The sequence below is a fragment of the Mastomys coucha genome, unplaced genomic scaffold, assembly GCF_008632895.1.
Source record: "Mastomys coucha isolate ucsf_1 unplaced genomic scaffold, UCSF_Mcou_1 pScaffold22, whole genome shotgun sequence".
Taxonomy (NCBI): domain Eukaryota; kingdom Metazoa; phylum Chordata; class Mammalia; order Rodentia; family Muridae; genus Mastomys; species Mastomys coucha.
In genome coordinates this window covers 174,856,584-174,884,224 of record NW_022196905.1, presented here as the reverse complement: position 1 = coordinate 174,884,224, position 27,641 = coordinate 174,856,584, and the positions used below count along the sequence as shown (strand labels likewise).

Here is a 27,641-nt window from a genome sequence, read left to right as displayed (position 1 = left end):
CGAAAAGGAAGTATTCTGGGCTGGAGAGATGGCTCAGTGGTTCAGAGCACTTGACTGCTCTTCCAGAGGTCCTGAGTTCAATTCCCAGCAATCACATGGTGGCTTGGAACCTTCTTTAATGGGATCCAATGCCCTCTTCTGGTGTGTCTACAAATATCTACAGTGTATTCATATATTTAAAATAAATAAGACTTTAAAAGCAAAACCTTTAAAAAAAAATGAAAAGGAAGTATTCTGTTTTATACGGATATAATTATTCATCTGCGCCTGCCGCCCCTTCCCCTTCCCCCTCTCCCCCTCATACACAGAGATCCACCTGCCTCTGCGTCCTCTGAGTTCTGGAGTTAAAGGTATATCCCACCACCACCCACCTTGTTTCTACCTCTTGACTATTGTGTAGTAAGCATTGGCAATGCAGGTGTCTGTCTGTCTGTCTGTCTGTATTCCAGTATGTGACAAGTGCTGGCATGCCCAGTGGGTACACAGGTTTCCTCCGTCTGCTTTCTGATTTTTGTACACATATGGTGTAGAATTTTAGAGCTACGCCGAGGTTGTTGGCTTTCTGAGCAATTGCCAAACTGTCCACTGTGGTGGTTTTGTGGCCTCGCCCTTTCAGCCCCTCGGTGGACTGCATTGCGTTTTCTGTTTCTCTGCATCCTTGTCAGTGCCTGTTACCGTTGTTTTAAATACTCGCAGCTCTTGGGGTTTGCACTTGTCCTGAGACTTTGTTGTTTAATTTTTACTCTGTGGGTGTTCATTTGGATATGAGAAGATGGCTTGTAGGAAATGGCTTTATCCTTCCATGCTTGGGACCCAGGACTCATTAGGCTTGGTGGCCAGTGCCCTTTGCCCATCTGGACAGCCCTGGTATTTGACGGGTTGTGTTGGTAGGTTTGAATTCTTTGTGAATCCTGTATTGCTTTAAATGTTTATCTGGGATTAGTACCACCTACGATAGCAGATCTGGTTGATAGAGCCATCTTACCCTTGAGCAGCGTATTTTCTTTTAATAAGTAACTGAAGGGAAAGACCAACTCTTGAATAATTCATAGGGAATGAGAAAAAAGGAACTATGGATGTATGTGGTGAAAGACTCGCAATGTAATTATGTCGTGATTTTTGTTGTTGAAATGTGGTTTATACGTTATTATAAGAATTTTCATAAAAACCTTTAATAATTTGTGATAAATTATTTTGGCTTTTTGTTTGTTGGTTGGTTGGCTTTTTGTTTTGTGTTTTTTGGTTTTGTTGTTGTTGTTGTTTGTTTTTTGAGACAAGGTTCTCCATGCTGCCCTGGCTGTCCTGGAGCTCTCTATGTGAGCCAGGCTGCCCTTGAACTTGGATCTTCCTACTCCTGCTTTCTGAGTCCTGAGGTTAAAGACTAGAGCCACCACATTAAAAGAAACAAACAAAACAACCCCTCCAAAGATGGTCTCATCAGGAAATCTTCATGACTCTGACGGAAACTCAAGCAAGTACTTTAGTTCCAGGTTATTTATCTAAGTGATCCCAGCCTCTCACATAACTTCCGTTGACTTGAGACCAATCAGTCCATTTGTGCTGTGTGGGGTTCCTCAGCTGTAAGATAAAGTTGTACTTGATCCTAAACTGTCAAGGGAAGTTACTAATTGAAATATTGCATACTTGTGCCAGGAAAATGCCTTCTTAGTCTTAAGATGTCATCAGATGCTTGGCATTTTGAGGTACCCAGGTAGCGGAGGAATCCCAGGCCACATGAAGGCTTTTGGCTTCTGTCAGGCCTGCACTGTCAGTCTGTTTCCTGTAACACAGGCTTTCCTGACAGCTGTGGACGTTAGGACTTTTGATCTTAATATTTATACAGCTTGTGAGTTGGGTCAATTATTTCCACTAAACAAAACTCTTCACAAATGCGAGAATCCAGATGGCCTGCCTCAGCCTTCTCACCCCCACTAGGCACCATGGAAGGATGTTTCTTATCATTTTTGAAATTCTCTCTCTTAGTTTCTCTTTAGCCTATTGCTCAAGGTGGTCGAAGAGGCCCGGGTTAATGAGAAGCCAGCTGGGACTTTTGGATGGGAAATCTGCAGGACTGCCGGATGAGACCATGAGCCTGGCCTATTGTTTATCTGCTAAATCTGTTTATAACTGCTTGCCCTTGGCTTTCAGAGTTCTAAAGCAGCCCCCAACGTCACAGAGCTGGGGAATAAGCCTGGTTAAGCAGGGCTGCCGTTAGACCAGTTTCTTTTTCTCAATGCTTTGCAGTATTTGGGGCTTTAAAAACTACCCAAGGGCCAAGGAAATGTCTTAGCAGGCACAAGCCTAATGACTCAAAGAGAACTTATTTCAGAATGTTGTCCTCTGGCGTCCATGGTCACTCTTGGAATGCATGTACACAGACAGACAGACAGACAGACACACACACACACACACACACACACACACACACACACACACACACACACACATTAAGAAGGAAAGCTATCCATTTTAGCTCAACTTTCAGCTTTACCATTTAAAAAAAGCTACTTCAAACAACTTATAGCCCAAGTATAGTTTAAAAACAACAAAATCAGAAAGCACAGGCACCAAGTGCTCAGCGTGTGTTCTGCAGTTCAGCCTTGATGCCTAATGATCTGCCTTTTGGATGGTTATTAAACTTCTGGGAAGGTCCACAACTTAGAAGTTATGTTGAAAAGACCTGGGGATGGAGGGACCTTTCTGAATCCCTTGGGAGACCAAGGAAGCAAGATGGTCTGAGGGTGGGGCTAAGTAAAGATAGGGTTTCAACCATCAGTCAATCAATCAGTGTTGTGCTGGAAAAAATCTCACATTTGACTGAAGTATGAAATTGGTTCAACTCCTTTTGTTAGTTTTTGCTTTATGAGAATGTGTATTTTAATTTCTTGAGCATCTAGTGGGAAACTGGAAGTTCCAGATCACAGGAAGGAGGCCTGGCATCCTCCTCTCTTGAGGGAAGCAGGTAAGAAGGACCACGGGTTCTCACACTGCCCAGTGATGATGTCTGCACAGGGACACCTCAAGGTTCTGTAGACAAAATGATGATCATGTGCCACGTGGCTGTGACTCCTGGATTTTCCTTGTGGTCTTAGTTGGGGATCTACCACTAAATAGATCTCAACTACATTGGAAAAGGCTACTGCATTTGATATTGTCCTTGTTCCAGGGTGCCTTAGGCACTTCAGAAACATGGATGTAGGAATGTAGGATGTATTTGTGGACAGGACAGGCAGAGAGCTAGGGCACTGGGAGGAGCGACTCTTTGCATTCACGTGACCTACAACATGGTTGGGCATCAGAAGTCTCTCTTACCTTTTCAGAGATTGTGACCCCAGCCCAGTGACACAAGTCTGCACTTGTCAGTTGCATGCTTTGTGCCTTACTGTGCCTTTCCAGGCCATTGAATGAGGACCACAAGCTTTACCGCTCTTTACGGTTCTGAACTGGGGACCGACCCAGTTTTCTGCCCACACTGAGCAGTACTGTTCTGCCAAGCTCAAATGCTGTCCCTAAGTGAATGAAGGTTTCTCCTTTTTTTTTTTTTTTCCTCTCAAGACAAGGTCAGCTAAGATTTATTGTATGTAAATGATAAGAGAGAACAAACGTTTCTAGAATTTGGAAACATATTATCTAATTTTAGTAAATGTAAGAAGAGAAAGAAAAAGATACAAAACTGAATTCTAAGCAGGAGCACCTTGAAGTGAGAGACCCTGGCTCAAAGTCAGTGTGGACACTTGAGCAAGTCCCATGTGTCCTCTGCTGGTCTCCACAGGCACATAGAAGCTTGTGCACCTGTACACATACACGCATGTCATGCACCCACTCCCCATACAATGGGAGAAAAGGCAAAATAACAAATATATTTTTTGACAAACATGATTTGACATCTTAACATAAAATCTGGGCAAAGTCTATTAAAGATTAGCATAAATTTTCAAGACAGAACATTAAGTTCCAGTAAAAGAACATTTTGAAAAACTAAGGCAATGTCCTGATAAACTGAGACACAGCATCAAAAAGATCCAAAGTATGTTTTCCTTGTTATTTCATGACAACTTATTCATAAGGTGGATTTAAAAGTTCAAAACGAGCCAGGGGCTGGTGGTGCACACACTTTTAATCCTAGTGCTTGGGGGGCAGGGACAGATCTCTGAGTTTGAGGCCAGCCTGGTCTACAGAGTGAGTTCCAGGACAGCCAGGGCTACACACAGAAACCCTATCTTGCTCCGCTTGCTCCGGCCCTGCTCGCTCTGTCGTAATTCACTTTAGCTGTCTTCAGACCACCAGAAGAGGGAGTCAGATCTCATTATGGGTGGTTGAGAACCACCATGTGGTTGCTGGGATTTGAACTCAGGACCTTCGGAAGAGCAGTCAGTGCTCTTACCTGCAGAGCCATCTTGCCAGCCCCCCCCAAGGCAAGTCTTATAAAGGACAACATTTAATTGGGGCTGGCTGATAGGTTCAGAGATTCAGTCTATTATCATCAAGGTGGGAACATGGCAGCATCCAGGCAGGCATGGTACAGGAGGAGCTGAGAGTTCTACATCTTCATCTGAAGGCTCCCAGAGGAAACTTCCAGGCAGCTAGAGTGAGGCTCTTAAAGCCCACAGCCACAGTGACACACCTACTCCAACAGGGTCACACCTCCAAAGAGTGCCACTCTCTGGGCCAAGCATATTCAAACCATGACAGCCTGTTAAAAGTACCTTCAGAATTCCAGCATTCTATCTGGTGATTTAAAGCATAATGTTGACTATGTTAGAATGGTTTATGCTGCTATTTATAACAATGTTAGAACTTGTGCCTGTAGAAATCTCCATATACCAGTCTGAACTGAAATGAGAGGTTAGAAAAGTTAGGACATTGTTGCAGACAGAAGCCAATGGCCTCCTGCATGAGAAGCACAGGCTGTCCTGTACACTGAGCTACTGCAGTCTCGGCCACAGATATGCTTTCCTTGACCACCAATGGACCCGTCACAGCTGGCCTTTACTTTACTTCTGGTTTTAGAGCTAAACCTTCTCAGACTCCTTGATCCTCAGTTTTCCTCCCTCCCGATGTATGGATGAAAATTCACACCTCAAAGCATGAACAGAGCAAATTAAATTTTCAAAGATTCACTTTATGTATATGTGTGTGTATTTGGGTGCACAGCTCATGGGGAGGCCAGAAAGGGACGTCGGGTCTTAACTGCTCCCTGCACCCTTCACCGCTGGGCCCTCCTCCAGCCCCTGGAAGTAAGTACGTTTTAGGTCCTCCAGCTCAGCATGGTAGAAACACAGATGATTGATGGCTATGGCGGCCTTCGGAGAGCTCTGGTATTTATCCCTAAAGTCTCCTTTCCTGCAGAATGGTTTAAAAATAACTTCTTTGGAATTCCAAGTTCCACTGAGGTCAGAATGTTTGCGAACACTGACTTATAATTAATCACTAGTCCATTCATCTGTCCTTCCTTTGGGTCTTTTTGAGATAGGGGCCGAGAGCTGAGTGCGGTGTTGTCCTTAATAATCTCAGGCCTGAACCATCGGAAAGCAATCATATTGTAGTCTCCATTTTCCTTGTCTGTGCCTGGCTCCTGCTGGTTCCTAGTTAGAACCTTCCCTTTAGTCAGCTGCTGGGGAGATTTCAGACTTGTAGTTATCGTGCGTGCGTGCGTGCGTGCGTGCGTAAAATTCTGCCTCAGTTCTCTGCTGTTAGGGCAAGTGACCTTGCAGCTCTTCTATGGAGAGGAAAGCCTTGATCCGGCCTCCTCAGGGTCCTATGCCTTTCGCCTCATTGTTTTGCTTCCTGTACAAAACAGAAAATACTTCACAGTGGACTACTACTGAAGTTTAGATTCTACTGTTTATATTCTGTTTAACCAACTTGGGCTTAAGCTCCAAATTCTCATTTGAAACAAGTGTGTAAGCTATATATATAGTTTGTGCTAAAGGTTTTAAAATAGTTTTAAAAAGCGGGATGTATATATCTGAATAGGAATCCTAGCCTCTTGAGTATGGGGCTGTGGGTTCCATCCCCAGCCTTTTAAAGGAAACTACTGTGGCTGAGGATGTAGCCCAGCTGGTAGAAGACTTGCCCACCCACTGTGCTCAGAGATCCAGGCGTAAACCCCAGAAGTCTTCTCATGGTCAACCATGTCATGAGCTTGAGGCTAGCCCAGGTATGAGACCCCTTCTTTCATATAAGAACAAGAGGAAAGTTGGAAGGTACAAATCTGACCCCCTTTGCTCTGAAATTTTACTTACTGTATTCTTAAGACTGCCCCCTTATTACCACAGCATGAATAGCTTGTCTGTGTTGACCTCATTAAATGACTTTGAGGATAAGTAAATAGGTTGGTGTAGGTGGCCCCACATCATCCTCAGTGTTGTAGCAGACACAGACAGACAGACTGACGCACGCGTGTGCGTGTGCGCGTGCGCGTGCATACACACACACACACACACACACACACACACACACACGGTCCCAAAGTATCCTCAGTGAAGTAGAACATACACAAACACACATGGCCCAAATTTGATCCTTAGTAAAGTAGAACTTGTGTGTGTGTGTGTGTGTGTGTGTGTGTACACCCTTTCCGTTCTGAGGACTTTTTCACTAACTGACTGTGTAGCTTCAGAATAATCGTATGTACATACTTGATTGCTCTTCATGAATGTTGGGAACCCTGGAGTGCACGGAGTGTGGGAATGGGAGAGTTCACAGCAGAGAAGCTGGACCAGAGAAGGAGGGCTTTAAAATCCATCCGAGGGCCCACCGTGGCCTGTGGCTGATCTTAAAATGGAAGCCTTTTAAAACCAGCTCTTGGACAGTTGAAGCAACTGTCTTTCCTCAGTTGTGGATTTTGTTTATGTGGGCAGTTTTTCTCTTCTCTCCTGTCCCCAACACCCCTCTCCACCAGCCACTCATAAAAGCTCAAAGTAAACTTTCCAGAATGACCCTTAAAGCGCAGAAATCTAAATGGTCTTTGGATGACCTGACAAGCCCTCAGATTAAGCAGAGTGTGCTAAGCACGTTTTCTTAGCCTGCCCACATTACAAAGCGTTATTCTTCATGCTTTAAGCAGTAGACACTGGGACACACAATTATAAATTGGCCTTTATAATTGTGAATCTTTATGTTGTTACAGTGTTAGTGAGTAAGCATATCTCCACATTTGTGACGCACCTTCACATGTACCTGGAGCCTGCTGTTTGTTCCAGTTGTTGAAAGATATGTATTACATGCAGAAATCAGAGCTCATTTGCAATAATTACATTAATTTTTTTCTGACAAAACATACTTTAAACATCAACTCAGTACCAGTGATCGTTTTTTATCTTTGCCAAAGGGATTGTATCTCTGAAACTCCTATACAGTTGCGTACAGATTGCATGTTACTTAAGTGTCCTGAGCATCAGCTCTCCCAGAGTGACCCCGGGCTTTCTGGTTTCTGCAAGCTAAGCTGTCTGTCTGTGTACTCGGGGTCGTTAGGTTTTGCTGCCATTTTTGTTTTTTGTTTTAGCTTTTCGATTTTTTTTGTTTGTTTCTCGAGACAGGGTTTCTCTGTGTAGCCCTGGCTGTCCTGGAACTCACTCTGTAGACCAGACTGGCCTCGAACTCAGAAATCTGCCTGCCTCTGCCTCTCAAGTGCTGGGATTAAAGGTGTGTGCCACCACTGCTCGGCAAGTGTTCTCTACCACCAAACTATCTCTCCAGCCTCCTGTGTTTCTTTATCCAATTTCTAATCTTGCAGATTCTTCCTGGGGCCCAGATAGGCCTTTTTAAAATCTGTGTGGGGGGTGGGGGATGAACCCAGGGCCTCACATGTATTTTACCACTTACTTAGCTCTGATTATTTTAGAAAACTTTAGTGCAAGGCACTGAGCCTACAGCTCACCATTTTCTTTCCTTCTTTTTATTTTATGTGTATTAGCGTTAGGCTGAATGTTAGGCTGTGTATGCAGTGCCCATGGAAGGCAGAAGGCGGCCTTGGATCCCCTGAGATTGAAGTCACAGGTGGTTATGAGCTGCCATGTGGGTGCTGGGAATCAAACCTGGGTTCTCTGGGAGAGCATCTAGTGTTCTTAACCACTGAGCCACCGCTCCAGCTGCCCAGATAGGCCTTTTAAATACGGGATTGACCGAGACATGCTTGGCTGATTTCCAATAAAAAAGAAAAAAGAAAAAAGAAACAACAACAAGGAAAACAGTGAAGTTGACTACCAAAATTCTGAATCTTCCATTTCTCTTGAACACTGTTGTCCAGTGACTCTGGCCAACATGAAACGTATTGTGGATTCACAAGTTTGCCTGCATCATTACCATGACGATGATGATCATGATGAGGACAATGGTCATGATGATAATGCAGCAGCTTTGGTTTTGAACCCAGGGCCCTGTGCTTGGCAGTGGTGATCTGAGCTCTAGCATTCACTCTAGTGTCTCTAAACCAGCTCTCTGTGTAAGGTTGAATGGCCTGGAACTTCTGATCCTTCAGCTTCCACCCCAAGAGCTAAGACCACAGTCATGCCCAGCACACTCAGCTAATGGAATGCTAGTGATCAACCCAGGGTGTCCTCTATGCTCTGCAAGCCCTCCGCCAACTAACTGAGCTGCAGCCTGGAGTCGTTGGCCCTTGTGAAGCTCCCAGTTTGATGCCCACTTGTCTGAGTGGAAGTATTCGCAGTAAACCTGCCTTCATGACAGGGGACAGGGCCATACTTAAATTTGTACAGTGTCCCAGCAGTGAGGAAGGCGAAGAGGGTAACCAGTTTGGGTTCAGGGGATGCTACGTCTGCTTTGGTACTTCGATGTGATAATACCCAGGCCACCTCTGTCCCTTCTGGGGCCAATTGTCCCTATTTACCTCCAGAGTTCATGGAGTGAAAATGCTATTGTCAGGGTTCCTGGGGAAAAGAGCACTGGCTGCCCTCTGGCCCATGTTCCTTTTCGTACACTATCTATTTCAAAGCCACTCTGTAAAATTCTGCTTTAATGAGTAGCTGGCTGGCTGTATTTGGCTTGTAGACAGCACCTTCCTGACATTGTCAGCGTGCAGGTTTTTCAATCATCCTTTTCAGGAGAGTTTGAGAACATAGAGGCAAAAGTTCAAACACCTGTGCCCTCTTAACCTTTTGGAACGTAAACTCTGGTTGGCTCCGATTGTGTTGACATGTTAAAGATGGAGTTTATAGTTTCTTCAAAGGCCCTGTCATGACTTTACAGTCATCCTATACAAAGCAGACTCCTCGGGCATGGTCGTATGCACCGGGGTTCCTGGCTAACAGAGAGTAAATCTGTTCTAGTGGAAATCAATTTAGCTTCTCCGGAGACTGATACCTCTCGGTTTCTGTCTACCCTAGTCTTGCACCAGGCCCAGTTTCTGTGGTTAGTCTAGGCCCCCAGGGGCAGGACAGACTGTCAACCAGCCTACAGCAGGCTTGTGCAACAGAACAGAGTTCAGCCTTTCACAGAAGAAGTAGACCGCTGTGGACTGAAAGAATTCTCTCAGGGCCGGAGAGATGGCTCAGCGGTTAAGAGCAGTGACTGCTCTTCCAAAGGTCCTGAGTTCAAATCCCAGCAACCACATGGTGGCTCACAACCATCTGTAATGAGATCTGACGCCCTCTCCTGGTGTGTCTGAAGACAGCTACACTGTACTCACATAAATAAAATGAATAAAAACAAACGAAAAAAGGATGAAAAAAAAAAAGAATTCTCTCAAACTACACAACAATAGATTGAAGAGCAGCTCAGAGTTCCAACAGCTGACTCCCAGCTGGCAAACTCAGGGCCCAGTATTAATTAATGCCATCCTTTTCACTTCTATAAGTGATATGAACACCTTTCCAAAAAGATGGGAAAGAGAGAGGGAGGGAGGGAAGGGAAGAGGGGTGTGCGTGCATGTGTGTGTGTGTGTGTGTGTGTGTGTGTGTGTGTGTTGGGGGGTGCTTAGACAGGTAGAGAGATCTTTCCAGAAGAGGGAGGGGCAAGAAGGAAGGAAGCTTCCAATCAGGAGGGATGACGTGTGATTTCTTGTTTGCATCTTGTTGGCACTGTGGGATCTGTATGTATGCCTGTGCAGTGTTTGTCTAACCACCCACTGAAGAGACTCAGTTTCTCTTCTCAGCAAGCCCAGCAACTGTACTCCTCCGCAGTTTATAGCTGAGAAGTCCAGCATACAGCAGGGGAAGGGAGGGTTGCATTCCAGGCAGCTGGAGACTCCCAAACCCATCCCCGAACGTGGTGCAGAATCAAAGCTTGCTTTCGAGGAAGTTCCACAAAATCGTGGCCTCGACTTTAGGTGTCATTTTCATAATTGCCACTGTAATCAGCCACTGGACCTCTGGCTTTCTTAACGATTTCTGGATAGAAAGTGAGAGGGACTTAAGCAAGACCATCCTAGGGTGATAAGGGTTTCCCCAGTGTGCTGGTAAGTCACATGCATCCCTAGCCTGAAGCAGCTGCTGGCGTAGCCATGGGGATGGGAGCGTGGGGTGTGGGGGTTCCCATTTCAGCACATGGATGGGAGCGAAGGCTGCACTGCATTTAAGGAGATAGCCTGGTGCCACGGAAATGCCATCCGACTCCGTTCCAGACCCAGGTGGGTCTTTGTATTGTGTTGTAGTGTTCAGAAACCTTACTTTGTCAGAGGTAAAAATTACACATTCTGGATCCATTCTAGACTAGGCATGGAATAATGCTCTCTTGGCTCACTTAGAAGCAGTATACAGTTTCATAGTTTTTAAAGGGACACTCTCCCTGTCCCCCTCCCAGTTTTCATTCATGGATTAACATGAAGGGAGATAGATAGTATCTAGCAACCGAATGCTTCCTTTGACAAGGAATTGTGACTGGATTCATAGCCCTGTGGAGGCTGAACCCATGGGCCACACAGCCATTTGTCCAGCGAAAGCCCCTTGAAAGCGAAAGCCCCTTGAAAGCGGGTCTCCTTACTGAAGTGTAGCTGTGTATCTTACTGATGGAAAGGCACAAATGCAGTCAAGTGGGTTTAATTCAAGCAAGGTCTGCATTAAATTAGATGAGGTAAAGCCAGGACAAGCACTCCTTGGAGGTAGTTGGATTAAGGAAGAGAACAGGGTGTGATTGGCCTGCCGTGGCTTCTCAATGGGCCCTGGCCCAGCAGCCCTCACTGTGGTATTCACAGCCCTGAGGTTTCTGCCAGCAGTGTCCTTATTTAGGAAAGGTATGAGATGCAGCCGCATCTGACGATGTTCCCCATTGTTCATTCTTCTCTGGAACCCATGTGCACCTAGGTCCCCTGCACAAGGGAGAATGGACAACAACTGTGATTATTATCTGAACAATGTGGTCTTTATAAAACAAGAAACCTGAAGTGTGGTGGCTTCTAAGTATTCACCTGGGGGTGGGAGTGGATTACTTAATGCCGATGGGTCTTTCTTCACTTGGCAGAGGTTCATGCTTATGGTGAGCCTCACATCGCGCGTGCACACACACACACACACACACACACACACACCCACCAACCTTCCGGGAGTTGAACCCAAGGCCTTCCTCATGCTGGGTAGGCACTTAGCATCTCTGTTCTGACCCTGGCCTCTTGATGAAGTTTGTGGTGTTCTGAATGGTCTGTATCATTCTTCCACCCCACTCCACTGCCCCTAACACCAGGTGGTCAGCATCCCACAAGCACCTCACAGCTCCAGTTATCCCTGATTGGCTGGGAAGCAAGGCCAGTGATCAGTCCTGTCCACAGTTGAGAACACAGTAGTTTAAGCAGTCTCTCAAATTGTGTGAATTTCCTGCTTTATATAGATAACCCTCTACTGAGCACCAGACAGCCCGATCTCCAGCTTTTTAATACAATTTGCAGTATTTCATCTTCTTAAACTATTGCAGGCTTTCACTGGGACACAATGGCATTTGTTAAGTGGTAGAGATTTTGTAATTCCTTTTCAGAAATAACAGTAGTGTTGTGAGAAAGATTTTCAAGCATTGATTTTTTTTTTTTTTTTTTTTTTTTTTTTTTTTTTTTTTTTTTTTTTTTTTTTTTGGCAATCCCTTTCATTTCCTGCATTTGTCAAGTCATCCTTCTTTATTTATGTTTGAGCTGGGCCGCACTCTCTGTAACTGCCAGCTATTGTCTCTGAATGAATCCTGCCCAGGTAACCAGTGAGCTGGAGTAGCTTGTCTTTGCCTTGCCATTCAGTGTGTGAGGCTCCGCTGAATGAAAAGGTTCTTTTTACAGACCTCTAGGGAGAGCTTTGCATAAAGCATTGTCCAGAGTCTGTTTCCAATCTGTTTTATGGTTCTTGCAGAAGTGAAAGCTGACAACCCTCAAGAAACCTATAAATCTGTTCCACCTTTCAGCCCCCGTGAGCCCTCGGAGCATCCTTAAAGTGTGTGCTCACCTACTGCCCTGTGGTGGAAATGGGATGCCCTTCAGAGCCTCTCAAAACAGCTTTTATTTCTAACTTTTAATTTCTAAAGTAAAAGCCAGGTCTTTCAACTTAATTTCCTTCTGTTGAAAGCCCTGTCCCCAGGGTGCTTCCTCACTCTGACCAAAATGCCCTTTGCAAACAGAAGACGTACTCTCCAGACAAGCTCTTTGAAATACAGCAACACAGAGGAGTATAAATCAGAGCCGTAAGAGGTACGGCTTCATACCCAGGAGGCAGCCGGCATGAGGATAGGCAACAGGTAGTGTCTGTTCTCGGGCGTGGGCATCTGTAGGGAAACTGAAATGGTCTGAAAAACTCTTCTTTAGAAAAGTTCACATACACTTACCTCGTGGTGCACGGAGGAAAGTGTGTGTGCATACAGAAGCCCGTGGGTGAAGGCCCCTGTGTTCATGCCTAGTAACCTGAGGCTGAGCCTTAGAACCCAAGTGGTGGTAGGAGAGAACTGGTTCGCACAGGTTTTCCTCTGACCTACATACAAGCACCAAGATGCATGTAGTATGCGCCTGTCCGCCCCCTCCCCCATTTTTTTAAAAAATAGAAACAATCTAATGCCCATTACCTGGTGAAAGATGTTAAATAAGTGGTTATTTAATATCTGTATAATAGAATATTATTCAACAATTGAAAAAATGATCAGTGAAATACCTCTGTGTACTGTGACAACATAAGTAATTCTGGGAAGCTGTATTCCTAACGGGTCCTGTCAGAAAAGGCTACATGCTGTGTGTGAATTTAACCAAGCTACATAGTCATTCTGATTGAAAACATTATTTGTGCTTGTTGGGGAGAAAGAATTAAGAGAGAAAAAAGAGAAAGAAAGAGAGTAGTTGCTAATTGGTATTGATTTTATTTCTGAAATGCAAGAAAAGCCCCAAATTCATTTCTTGTGGTACAAGAAATCTGTTTTGAGACAAGTTTCACTGCTTAGCCTGGGCTGCCCTTGAACTTGAACTCCTCTGGCCTCTTAAATGCCACCCCACCTAGCCAAAAGAAATATTTTGAACATAATATTGTATAATTAAAACCACCTCCGATCATTGGATCTCTTGCCCGTGGCTTTCTCACACACTGTTGTGATTGGAAAACGTGAGTCTAGCGTGTTTCAGAATGGCTAATTTTCTTGGCCGTTGCGGTCGGCTGTAGGGGAGAGACGTAGTTCCTTATAGGAGAAGCCCATTGTGGTCAACTGTAGGGGAGAGACTTAGTTCCTTATAGGAGAAGCAGGTTGCTGGGATACCAGTCACTGTTTAGGAAAGCCCAGCCAAGGGATGATCTCACTGAGCCTGAATCGAAAAACCTAGGAAAACTTCTCCGGGGTCACTCACTCGCCGCTCTGTTTACTCCTGAGAGCTGGGTTAGCACTTCCTCCCCTGGTACTGTTTTCTGTTGCTGCTGCTGACAGTAACCAACAGTGCTGATTCAACTCATTGTTCAGTGCTGGGCATTTACTGATAATTGTGCAGGAAATCACTTTCCTGCCCCTCCCTCCAGTCTCACTGTTTGAGTTCTTAGAGCTTTCCAGAGGGAGAGAGTGTCACCTCTGTAAAGAGAAATAAGACATAACTCACAATCATCGCTAATGGGTAGGCAGTGATAGGACAGGGCCGCAGGTTCGAGCCCGTGGGCCAGCTGCTTCCTGGTAGAGATTGGGTTGCAGAGCAGCCTCATTTGCTTGGGAGAACCAGAAGATAATAGCAGAGCTCCAGAATAGGAGATTTTATAGCCGGAAACCACAAAGTCATGGAGCAGAAGGGACAATAGAAGACCTATCCCTGTTACTTTTACTTGAAGGCCTTCTGGTTCCTTCTGGGATCTGTCATGGGAATTCCATTGATATGCTATGAAGTTAGATGATCTTTTTTAAAAGGATTGTTTCGTGTGTGTGTGTGTGTGTGTTGTGCATCTGTCTGTGGGTATGTGCACATGAGTGCGGTACTCATAGAGGCCAGAGTGGGGACTGGCAATCAAACTCAGGTCTTCGGGGAGAGCTGTACTACTCTTTACTGCTGAGCCATGGCTCCAGCCCTGAGCATGTTCCAAGGCTAAGGGGGAGCCAAGCTGATTACTATAAAAGAAAACGGATTTACCTGGGTTCTGGTTCTCCGTGTAATTTCTGGTACTCTGTATTTGAAAGAAAGAATGGATTGGGTAAAACGTGGTTGCTCAAACAAAAAGCCGCTTGTCTCCCCCACCGTGGTGTAAGCACCTTGCCCACCTGCTTCTGGAACCCCTGGCCCCTAAAGCTGAGGAGGGTTTTTGTGTTTGGAGTTGGGTGTAGAGAGAGGACCGTCTGAACCTCACGACCAGAGAAGTCTGAGCCTTGGGACATGGCAGCTCTCATGGAAGTCTTGTTTTCGGTGCATGCATCTCAGATCCTGGGGCTCACTAGCCTGTGAGGGAGTGGGGAATTCTGACAGTGAGTGTTGTGGCAGTGGCGCGCTGCTTCTCCACAGAGACAGTTCCACGTGGCTGCTCATCCGGAGCACACACTTGAACCCCAGTGGGTTGGAGTGTGGTTGGCGCTCCATGATCCATGCAGGCACATGGGAGGGAGAGTTTGAGCCAGTCTGGAGTATATAAGACTCTGTCTACCCATAAATTCATTAGAATTTGGGCTTGTATGGTAGAGCATACTAGGGGAATCCGTGTTCTTAATCCAGATGAAAGCCTGAGGACCCCTTTCCTAGAGTTTGAGAGAAAATCGACAGGGCAGGCAGGCTGTAATGCCTAGCCTGGCAGAGCACTGGAACCAGGGGCAGGGAGTTGGAGAAGAGGAAGAAAGTTGGGCCTTTTGAGCTAGAGCACAAGAAGGCGAAGGCCTGCCAGCAGCTTATGTGGAGGTGGCAGGGGTCCTCACAAAAAGGAGAGGACACAGGGGGGTCTGAGCTGCTTGTTTAGGATTTTGGCTTGTGTCCAATGGAGATAAAAAGGTGGGAAGGGAAAATTGAGTTCTTTTTTGAGTTAGACCGCAGAAAAGCTATCGGGCTTAGCATTGAGCATCTATAAGCCACCACAGTGAGTGGAGGGGCTTCTGGAATGTGTGGGCACGTATCTCATTAAACATAATCATACTCAACCTATTGCAGGGTGCCTCGACTTCCCACCAAGTGGTTTCCTGTCACATGATTTATAAGCCTGTTTGAGTTAACTCCTGAGGGAGAAAACTCTAGTATGCTTTTATAACTCACCCAGAGTCAGAGATGGGAGCTCATCGGGATGCCACGGAAATAGTGGCTTCCTGTATCGGTCCGGAATAATGACAGGAAAGGAGCTTAGTATGGCAGCTCGTGTTCAGCATTGTGTTTTCCTTGAGGTTTATCTACCTGTTCGCTGTCTGAAACAGTATCTCTCTTTGGCTCAGACTGGCTTTGATTTCAGATCCTCTTGTCTCGGCTTCTAGGACCTTCCATGCAGGGCGAGCATCAACATGTGTTCTACTTGCTTCCCTTGCTGAGATAAATCACACAGACATAACAACTCTGAGAGGAAAGGGTTTGTGCCATCACTGAAGGAATTCAGACTAGGAGCTCAGACACTACCTGGGAACTCTGCCTGCAGGCCAGCTCCCTGCCTGCCCGCTCCCTGCCGGCCAGCCTATTCACTGCCTTGCTGCATAACACTCTCTTGCTCTTTTTGTTTTATCATTTTAAATTTATTTCTTTTTATTTTTAATGATATGGACTATTTTTAATGGATGTAGCTCTGGCTCATCTAGAGCTCAGTATGTAAACTTGGCTGGCCTTAAAAAAAAAAAATCACAGAAATTCTCCTGCTTCAGCCTCCCAAGCACTGAAAAACAAAAGCCATGTGTTCCCATGCGGGGACAGATTGATCTACCGTTATGTATATTGGTGTTGTGTACTTGTGCATGCAAGTTGTATGCGCGTGCGCAGTGCTCACTGAAGCCAGCGGAGGACATCACGATCCCTTGGGGTTGTAGTAATAGTTTAGAGTCTCGATGGAGATGCTGGAACTGAACCCTGCATCTAAGCTAGCTTTCTTACATACAGTTGCCCTCCACAGTGGGCCCTGATATATATCAGTCATTGATCAAGATAATCTCTCACAGACGAGACCTCTGGCTGGTCTGATCAGAGCAATTTATTTTTATTTATTTATTTTTATTTTTTCTCAGTCTGCAAGCAGTTGAATCCAAGCCTCCCAAGACTAGGTTTGGGTAGGTTGAGCCTGTCTGTCAGTCCCGATGTGAATGACTCGTAAAAGGTAGAACTGAAAGACTTTTCTGGGAGGAGAAAATTACCATTTAGAAAGGGAAGGACCCATGCTTGGTGACACTCACCTTTTTTTTTTTTTTTTTTTTTTTTGGTTTTTCGAGACAGGGTTTCTCTGTGTAGCTCTGGCTGTCCTGAAACTCACTCTGTAGACCAGGCTGGCCTCAAACTCAGAAATCCACCTGCCTCTCCCTCCCAAGTGCTGGGATTAAAGGCGTGTGCCACCACTGCCCGGCTGGTGGCACTCACCTTTAATTCCAACACCCAGGAATCAAAAAAGTTTTGTGAATTTGGGGCCATCCTGGCCTACACAGTGAGTTCCAAGATAGCTAGAGATATATCGTGAGACAGAAAGCAACACAAAAAAGGGACAGATGAGATTACCAATCCACCATTCGTCAGCCAGGAAGAATCAGGAGTAAGCCTTCCACTGATGGCAGGCTTGAGGGAACACGGGGGTTTTTAAGCCTGGTCATTCTTTGGAAGCACTTAGGAATTAAGAGCTAGCCAGGCATGGCGGCCCTCAATGCTGGCCTGTATGGGCTTTGGAGGGTGGAATAGGACCTCTCTGAGTTTGGGTTATAGAGGAAGACAATGTCCTTAAACAAACAAACTCAAAAAACAAAATATTAGAAACCTTACACTAGAAGAAGCCTGGCAAGTGATCAAAGTTCCTGTCGGGGACCAGAGTGACATCTTGTGCCTACCGAAACTATGCTGTATGTAAACCAGAAGTTTGCGCACACACAATAAAGTCTTATTGAGGGACAGTTTACAAAACAAATGGCTGTTCTCTCAGAATGTCAAGGAGACTGAGCAGGTGATAGGTTAATGCCCCTGGGTTAGACTCTGGATCAAAAAACATAGAACGGTCTCCACTTTTAGGAAGTGACGATGCAATAAAGTTAATATATTACTTTAAAAAGCTTGGTAAGAAGATGCGTATTGAGACCTAAGAGGAGGAGTGAGGTCAAGTGTGTGTGGTAATGTGTCAGCATCTCAGGAACCTGAGTGCGGGCACCAGGAATTCTTTGTACTACAGTCTGTACCGAGTTAGTGGCCAGTTATTTTTTGAGTAAATGTAAAAGCATAGATAGCAAGGTAGGTAGGAGGGCAGGCCATGACTTGTGTGTCGGTCAGAAAATAACTTGGCAGATTTAGTTCTGTTTCCAGTTTCACATGGGTTCCTGGGGTAGAACTTAAGGTTGTTGATCTTACCCATCAAGCACCTTTATCCACAGAGGAAAACGCCAACTAACTGTTGGTGCTGGAATTCCTGCTAGAGCCCTGCTCTAGGCCCAGTAGTTCCCATAAGGAGCCCTTCATGCCAGTTCTGACATGATCTTTTAAAAAGAATATATTTAGTGTTTGCCACACAAGGCACGCAGCTTGTGGAAGTAGAGGAGGAAACCTTTCTCTCTACCATGTATGTTGGCAGCCAGCAACCTCACTGATTGTGTGATTCATGGGGTCACGCCAGCTTCATCTCTTTCTCTTTTCTTGAAGATAACTGCTGGGTGTATAAATTTAACAATTATAACTGTCGATTGAGGTTTGTAAGCAGTCAAACGACACAGAAAGAGAAAGGCTATGCCTTTCTCTCCCTTTTCTTAAAACAGCAAAAGCCTGCTATAAACCTTGGATGTCTTTTAAGTAGGTCTCTGTTTGCTGCCACTACCTCGTTCTTACTGTATATTCTCTCTCCCCTCTCCATCTCTCCGTCTGTCTCTCTCCCTCTAAAAGATTCCACTGGCCCTAAAACTCAGTGCTGGGACCGATAGCCTGACTTAATCATGGAGCTACTTACTAAGAACCGTGGGCTGGTTGTTAGACACGAAATTGAAACGCTCTTTTTACCCCACCATGTAACACTCCCAGGCACTGGGGTGCCATGAGAACCTCCATGGACACCAGTTACCTACAGGAGGCGAGGTGACTGCTCTGGCCACCTTCTGTGTGTATCTAGGTTTCAGTCCCAAGACAGAAAAGGATAGTTTATTCATGTAGGGGACCGCCTATCCTTTACATAATCAGCTATACTTTAAGATTTTTTTTCTTCTTTCCTCCTTTTTTTCTTCTTTCCTCCTTTTTTTTCTTCTTTTTTGAGACAGGGTTTCTCTGTGCAGCCCTGGCTGTCCTGGAACTCACTCTGTAGACCAGGCTGGCCTCGAACTCAGAAATCCGCCTGCCTCTGCCTCCCAAGTGCTGGGATTAAAGGCATGCGCCACCACTGCCCAGCCAAAGATTTTATTTATATGCATACACTGTAGCTGTTTTCCAGACACACGATTGTGAGCCACCATGTGATTGCTAGGAATTGAACTCAGGACCTTTGGAAGAGCAGACAGTGTTCTTAACCACTGAGCTCTCTCCAGCCCTACCATTTATATTTTCAAGGGAGTTTTGCTATGTTGTAATGGAGTTTTGATAAATTATTAGCCGAAGGATCCGAAGTTCATTTTGAGTAGCAGAGAGTTCTGTTTCGTTGTCTGTTGGTTGGTTGGTTTTGTTGTTGTTTGTTTGTTTGTTTGTTTAAACTTGAAATATGTACTCTCTCTCTGACAGCATTTAATACCAAGTTACTATGGCCAGAGAAGAGTCCTATTTGGCTTTAATGAAAAGCACAAGGTGCTTTCTTCGCCTATGCCACACCCTATCTGTCTCCTCTGCCTCCCTCTCCCATGTTCTCCCTCCCGCAGCTCATCATCCTGTACCATTTAAAATGTTTGGGACTTGGCTAATCCCTATGGATAGAAACTTAGCAGAGCAGGATATTGATTACCAAATATGGTATTGCTGCAAAAGATGCTGGCGGAATGTGGCTTGTATTCTGAGCCTCTAGCTGCCCAATAAGCTGCCAAACAAATTAGGTCATTTTAACTTCTGAGCTTTCTTGTTTTGTTTTGTTTTTGTTAATAAGATGCTGGAACTTTGATTTGGAACATGATGTTGATGTTATTTTAGCTCGAACAAGAGAAGGGTGTGAGAGGGGGGCAGGGAGGAAGGAGACTCAGTCCGGCCAGTTTTAGTTTGGTTGTGTAAGAAGCGAGCACACTGACGAGCTTGGTGGTTCTAGAAAACCCATAAGCAAGCTGAAGGGTGGGATTCAGATGTTCAACCCCAAGGTCTAAGGCCACAGGCTATAGGGGCTACAGACAGGACCCAGGGCGATTGACTTCTCTCCCTGGGTTGATACAGGCTCAGGACTAAAAGATGCTTCCAAGAAGGTTGGTGGAGGTCAGTGTAGGAAAGAACTCTCTGAAGTATGTGCTGCTGCTGCCGCCTCTGCCATGCTGTGGTGTGCATCGCAGGGGCTGCTAGAGGAGCCACCGTTACCTCTTGGCAAAGACACTTCATTAGTTCGAATTTGGGAATATTTGGCTGTGAGGGTAACTTTACTGTTCTTAGTTTTGCTTTCCTTCACAGGGTCTCACTCTGAAGCCCATGCTATCCTCAAACTCATGCTAACCCTCTTGCCTCTGCTTCCTCCCATGAGCTGAGATTCCTGATGTGAGCTGGTAGTAACAGGTGTGGTGGGAGGAAGCGCATCTCAGTTGTACAAAAAGAACGGGAGCAAATGCCGCTCCAGCTGCCAGCCTTGTCTCCTGATGTATGCCCTGGGAATACAGACAGTTTACTAATTAAGAGCCCCAAGTTTGTTTTTTATATTTCGTAAACCTGGTACTTCTCTTTTTGACCTCTACTAGTTAGATCTATACAGATGTGATGCTCACTGCCCCTTAAGGTGTTATCTAGCCTTAATAGTTATCTTCTCAGAAAAATAACTAGGTCAGGAATGAGTTCTTCATACCCCAGGGTATCTCTGGGTCAGGGTTATTTGCCTGCAGCTGCCCAGCCCTGGCTCCTGTGACTGCCAGTCACTGGTTCTTCCTCATGTTTTTGGAACTGAACCCGTGAAGTTCAGAGACACTGGTCTACCGAGCTAAGAGATTCTTACGGGTTTCCTATAAAAACAGCCCTAACTTTTCTTTAAAAGAAGAAAGGTGGGGGTTCGGGTGCTGCACATACAGAAAACTCTCAAGATAAATGAAAACAAAGGAAGCGTTGCGGGAGACCTTCAGGCCACATAAATGAAAAGTTTGTATTCTTAAGCGTAATTCACTTTTAGGATTGAGAGAAATGTGGGGTCTGAATCTGGTGTGTCCTTTTGACACTGTTGGTCATACCCAGAATTCCTGGCATCGAATGGTTTTCATTAGATTGTTAGTTTTGCTTGGTTGTGGAAACCTTGAGTGAGGAAGTCCTGAAGCCCACTGGATGTGTAAATCTTGTAGTGTAGAGTGCTTGGAATCTGCTTTCTTAAAACATGATATTCGTTTTTTTTCTTGGGTTGGGGGTTTCTCTTGTAGTCCTGGCTGTCCTGGAACTCACTCTGCAGACCAGGCCGGCCTCAAACTCAAGAGAACCAACCACCTGCCTCTGCCCTCCTGGATGGTATTGAAGGCGTGCTCTACTGTACTTGCTGAAACCTTTTCTTACTTTTTAAAGGTCAGTTGCAGTGATTGCGATGAGCAACTCAACTTTCTTTATCTCTGGTGTATTGAGTCCTTCATTTGTTCATGTATCTTGAAAGCCAACCATAAAAGACACCCAAGATTTCACCAATTCCAGCCTAGCAAATCCATGACATAACTGGAATCAAATGATAACGGTTACATTTAGTTCCCGTGTCCCGAGCATGCATGGCCTTGCAGTGAATGCCTTTGTAAAGTTAAACTGGAGACAGAATGCCTTTTCTCTAATTACGGGAACCACGCTACAAGCACCGAAGACTCTCACCGGTCCGAGTGCAGCCTACTCAGGATTGCAGGTGTCTCCCTCCAGTGCTGCCCACGTGTCACTCTCTGGGTCACAGTCCTATTTTCCATGCTCAGTAGCAGCCACCCATCAACGGTTTTAAGCTGTGTTACAAATTTGTTGGTCCGAATTTTAAAGGCTAGACTAGAGGATGGTCAGGAAGGCCGGGGCCGTTCGCATGTCTGTCCACGGAGCTGAAGTTTCTAGGGGCCAAGTCCGCCTGGCTCTCTGGCCATGTTGTACTGTGAGGTTTGCACGTTCTGAGGCTGAGAAAGAACCCTTGCCAACCCCGTTCGCCGATGGGTCAGGGTGTACAGCGTGTTTACTTTGTCGCCATTCTCGTTTACATCTCCTCTTTGTTCTTTTTTTTTCTCCCTCCCAAAGGGCATCCGCTTCGATCCTGAAATCCCGCAAACGCTACGACTAGAGTTTGCTAAGGCAAACACGAAGATGGCCAAGAACAAACTCGTAGGGACTCCAAACCCCAGTACTCCTCTGCCCAACACTGTACCTCAGTTCATTGCCAGGGAGCCATGTAAGTTGATCAACTCCTCGTTTTGGGAAAAACAGCAACGGCAAAGGCCTGTTACAGGGTGCTTGGGGGATAACACTGTGGGATGCCAAGCTAGCTGGTTCTCGTTTTCCATGTTAGTGAGGAAATGGCCTGCTCCTCCTATCTAAATTCTGAGGGCACTCTTGTGGGAGATTGGGCATCGTAAAACTTGGGTTCCGCTTGAGCAGAACTACGCCTTTGGACTTTCATTTCCTGCCTTTGCTCAACAAGCCATTGGCCACTGTGAGTGTTGCCTGTAACTGTCTTCCCTGCCCCCGATCTTGGGAAGAGCGATTGGGTTACTGCGCTCGCTCACTGTGTCAAAGGATCTCGGTCCCTTGGCTTTGGAGAAATATTGAAAGTAAAAGAAGCAGATGTTTGGGAGCAAGCGGTCCTGTGTTGAGAACCGTAGGGCAAGTAGTGGACACACAGACAGAGGGTTTGTAGTCAGCTCCAGCATTCCAAGACCAGTGAAGCTTTAGAACAATCTAGGTGTTCTGTTTTGAATTATTTAAGGACACTGGCTAATTGTTGAACAAGATGTATGCGTCACATGAACGAGCTTATGCTTCTAGCTGTGGAGACGATAATTTCTGCCTTTAGTGAGTAACTTCAGAGGGCTGACTTCATTTTCTTTGTTAAGCTCTATCAGTGGCAGAAGTGAGGCGTGAGATTGACTTTTAATTTTCCCTTTCATTACGGAGCCATATATGATTTAACGTGGCAGGGCACTCGTAGCCGTCCAGGTTACACACAGCTATCCAGAATGTTCTGTCTCATGGTTCTTGATCTTCTTAACAAAGCACAAAGTCTTGATCCTCTGCCGGCTTCCCTGGCAGTACTCTTCTCTGCGTAGTTAAAAGGCACGTGGCCCTCTCGCTCGCCCCGTGTCATATGCGTGTTAAATTGAGTCAGATCCTCCTGAAAGCTAATTATCTGGAGCCCAGTCAGCTTAAGAAAGCTGGTGCTGGCAGGGAAATCGGAGATTAGAGCTTCATCCCTACTATTGCCAAACACAAAGGTTTTTGTGGATCCAGAAAAGAAAGTCATAATGGGGGTAGAGTGGGGGTGTATTTTGCCTTGTTTGTGTCTTAGAGAAGCTTGACTATTTAGGAAGGAAATCTAAACAGAGCTGCATCTTATAGAACAGTTGCATTACAGGAGGATACAGCCAGCGCTTTCTGATACACGTACTTATTTATAAAGAAATACTTACTAAAGTAAGTAGATGAATAAGCTGAGGTTTGAATTTTGCTGTCTTAATCCTGGCATGTACATCCATGTTTCTTTGTGTCTGGAAGTTTTTTTTCTTGACTAGGCATTTACAAAAAATACCTTTAAGATGTTTTGGTTGTTGTATGTGAAGAAATCTGCCTGCCTTGGACCTTGTCACGTGAATGTGATTAATTCAAAGAGGTAGTGTCACCCTGGTGACAAATCAAACTTCAGCCTTTCCTATCTATGGTGACTGCTTTTCTTAGAATTCAGAGCTGCGGAGCATGTATCTAGGGTCGAGAGAGACAGACTGGCCATCCTTGGGACCTCTGAGTGCTTGTCGGCAGAGCTTGGCTGTCTGGACACATTGTTCATTTCCCTTGCGTAGCAATAGAACAGAATTCTGAAGTGGTCAGATAGTCTCCGTGGCACAATCAAAACTGCTGGGCAGCTCCTGGCAAAACAAACTTGATGCTGGGTGTGGTGGTGCTACCTGCAATCCCAGCTACATAGTGGGCATTGGCGTGCCCTCCCTAAGACCCTGTCCCTATAACTACAATCAGAAAGCCTTTTTTTTTTTTTTGGGAAAAAACAGATAACAGTATTTTCTTGAGAAAATTAAAGCGTGCTTTCTCTTTATATAACTCCTTTTTACGACAGGCCATGACAAACAGCCCTTCCCGTGACTCAGCTGACCTTGTCATCCACCAGTGGTTCCTCTGGGACTTGTGACTTTCCATATCCTATACAGCATCACTGTTTTCTGAGAATCACATCCCAGGCTAAATGGCTGAGTGTGCATGGCCTGCCCAAGTCGCACAGTTGGTCTGTTTAGCCACCTGTCAGGTGGAGCTTGCAGTTCATTCTGGGGGGCGGGGTTAGAAAAGCTCTGAGGCCACCTGCTATTTGCTCCAAGGGACTGACAAGGTGAGGGTGTCAGTGTTCTCACATGCAAAGCCCTTTGCCTTCTCTAAAGGGCAAACAATTGCTCTCAGTTCTCAGCTGATAACCTGTTGAACAGAAATGGGGAATCATCAGTATTCACTGCATCCTGGGAAAGAAACAAGCTGTGGCTGCTTCCCACCCGAGCCATTAATCCAAGAAGTTGGTGGCTGTCACAGTCATGAAGGGCATGAAGGAGGTGCTGCAGCCTCGTCTAATGGCATCGGACTCCTGTGTATACTGACCACATGACAAGGAACCAGGTTTATTTTATTGTATGAGGGTGATGTTGGTAGCTTTGGCTCTGGCAACTGTTGACACATTTAGTGACCTTCACAAAAACATTTAAGTTTTCTGTGCTTCTGTTCTCTCGACTATAAAATGAAAATTATATTTCAGTCACATGATCGCTGTGAGAGCTAACAAAGCCGTATCACAAGATCACCCATTCAGGATTAGGAAGACAGAAATGTCCTTGGTGTGGCAGGTGAATGTGAGATGTAATCCAGTTTTATTTTTACCGAGCGTTTGGGTCGCTGTTCTTCCCCCATTAGTTGGTGGGTCAGCATTGTATGGCCACAGCCAGTTGTCCTTCCTACGTAATTCTTGGGGGTGAAGAGGGCAGCATATCATGCAGGGCCTCAGTGGGTAGCCCTCGGTAGCCTGGAACTCCAGGAAAGGTTAAGCTAGCTTTGAACTTGATGACATTCCCCTACTTAACCTACCTCTCAGTCCTGTTTATAGCTTGTGCCAGATTACCTGTATTTTCACTAATAAGATCGTTAGTTTGAAGTCAGTATTCCTTGTAACCATTATCGTGTAATAATTTTGTGGTAGCCTTGAGTTTTCGTTTGCTTGTTTTCATGATTATCATGTATTGAACTAATGAAGGCCGGTATTCTGCCTTTGAGTTAAGTCTCAGGCTTCTCTCTCCAGGGTCCCTCTGTATAGGCTTGACTGTCCTGGAAGACAGGCTCACCATGTAGAGCAGACTGGCTTTGAACTCAGGTGTACTGGCCTCTGCCTCCCGAGTGTCGGGATTAAAGGCGGGTAGTACCATCACCCAAAGAATCTTTACTAGAGTTCAAATGAGACCCAAGGGTAGGGAACCCGATCCAATATGACCGTTATCCTTAGGGAGGGTGAGCTCTGTGGCATGTAGAGAGAAGCCCCTAAGTGTACATGGGAAATGGCAGCTCTCTGTGTGGAGGAGGGGTCCCAGGAGAATCAAGTCTGCCATGCCTTGGGCTTGGATGTCTGAAAGCCTGTACGACAAATAGATTGTTGTTTTCACAGATTAGCAGCATCATCAGGTAATGAATTGAAGACCATCACCCCTTTAGTAACTCTGCTCTAATCATCTCACCTTCGTTGTGTGTTTGCTTTCCCAGGTATAAAATAGCAATTCTGATTAGTCACCCACAGGCCTACAGCTCTATGTAAGAAGTTTGAAGGTGGCTACATAGGCAGTCCTCTGTGTGTGTGTAAAAACATGTATGTTGTGTTCCTTGGCTCCTGCATTTGGACACTCACCATCAAGCCGCTAAAAATGCTCGTGGAATTTGTTGTTGTTAAAGACTTATGTTACAGATGGTTGTGAGCCACCATGTGGTTGCTGGGAATTGAACTCAGGACCTTTGGAAGAACAGTCAGTGCTCTTACCCACTGAGCCATCTCTCCAGCCCGCTAGTGGAATTTTTTAACATGTCGTGGGTTTGGTTTTATGTTTTCAAATCTGCTCATAGTTGCTTACTGTCAGCAAAATGAGAAGAAGCTACGCAGTAAGAAGCTGGTAAAACTGTGTGTGTCCATGTGACAAGTGTGTGCACAAGCCAGTGGAAGCCAGGGTCGGGTCCAGATCCCTTGGAGGTGCAGGTGGTTTCAAGCAGCCGACTTAGGTTCTGGAAAGCAGTAAGGACTCAGTGAACTCCTTCCCCCAGGACGTACAGACCTGTGTGCGCGGGGGTATCCCAATATTTAAGAAGTAAAACTTTAGTAATACTTAACGTCATGCATGCAGAATTGAATCAAATAAGTGCTTTCGAGTTTAGACTGCAGTGTACCTTATATTACAGTGCCCCTAAAGGTAGAGTGACCTGGACTAATCCTTCTTCTCGTTTCAACCCTAGGGGTTTATGATTCTGTGGGATCTAGGCTGGGACTAAGAGTGTGTGTGTGTGTGTGTTTGTATACAGGTGTGCAAAGGACAGAAGTTCTTTCTGTCACTGGCCACCTTAGTTTTGAAAAGCAGGGTCTGCCTGAACCTGTGGCTCAGTGATTGTGCAGTCTAGTGTGGCAGCCTAGAAGACGTCCTGACTCCAGCCCTTCCCCTCAAGTGCTGGGATTGCAGGAGCCCACAGTCACTCTGTGACTGTTTTGTACGGGTCCTGGCGCTCTAGACCTGAGTATTCACTCAGCAGCTACTTTACCAACTGAGCTGCATTTCCAGCTCTCAGGATTGAAAAAAAGGATACAGGCCCAGAAAATGGTCCTCTTTGTCCTGTTTGGTTTTGACATGTTCTTGACTTTTGCCATTGCTGTGAGGAAATTCCTGACAAACAGGGCTATTTTGTCTTATGGATGGTTCGAAGTCACCATAGTACTAACTACCAAGAACGGGAGCAGTGATGTTGTAATTGCGGTTTAAGGCAAAAGTCTGCCGGTACTCTGCCTCCTTCCTGTCAGTCACTGCTAGCCCTAGTCTCTTTCCCTAAAGTTTCTTCTTTGATTTACACACAAAGAAATCAACAATTGGTAGTAATAATAAAATCTTCAAAAGGTAGAAATCTTACCATGCAGAAGTACCCAGTTTGCTTCTATGTGTCCTTCAACATAAAATACCAGCCCTGGCATGTTGTTAGGCTGGAATTATAAGATACAGTGTACCTCACTTCACCAGCTACTCTCCCTTTATGATTCTAGTTAAGAAAGGGGTGGGTGCCAGCTGACTGACAGAGGCAGGGAGGAGACAGTAGTTGGAAAGACAGGCCAAGAACAGAGTGATACATATTACATTGTTATATATTTTATATACAGTGTATAGAGGAGGAAAAAATTAATAGGAAATCATGGCCCCTTAACTGTCCCCTTTACGTGGCCTGCCCCCAAGACCACCCATTCCTGAGGGGGATGATAGGACACACGTCTTTATCCCTTTGTCTTACCCTAATTGGTTTTGATGCATAAGGATCTTAATGTAAGCTGGGCATGGTGGCTCCAGCCTTTAACATCAGTGCACGAGAGGCCAAGGCAGGAAAACTAACTACTTGGAGGCCAGGTTGGGCTACATTATGAGGTGTTCTCCACCTCACCCCAAAACAAACCAAAAGGGCACTGGAAGGAAACTGTAATAGGGGGTCAGAGGTGACAGGCAACAGTATTGAGAAGTGGAAGTATTGGCGCACGTATTGAGGAGTGGAAGTATTGGTGCACGTATTGAGGAGTGGAAGTATT

The 27,641-nt window shown here is 45.5% G+C and overlaps 1 protein-coding gene across 5 annotated transcripts in view; it reads left to right on the top strand.

The window, feature by feature from the left end:
• The window catches only part of Rbpms (RNA binding protein, mRNA processing factor), a 153,759-nt gene that overhangs the window by 76,402 nt on the left and 49,716 nt on the right, over window positions 1-27,641 (top strand). For all 5 annotated transcript variants that reach the window (XR_004109866.1, XM_031339522.1, XM_031339524.1 and 2 more), the window contains exon 5: window positions 21,863-22,013. Coding sequence is in view for 4 of the 5 variants with exons in the window: in XM_031339522.1 (XP_031195382.1) it covers window positions 21,863-22,013 (151 nt within the window). In the remaining variant the exon portion in view is untranslated. The remainder of the gene's footprint in view (window positions 1-21,862; window positions 22,014-27,641) is intronic.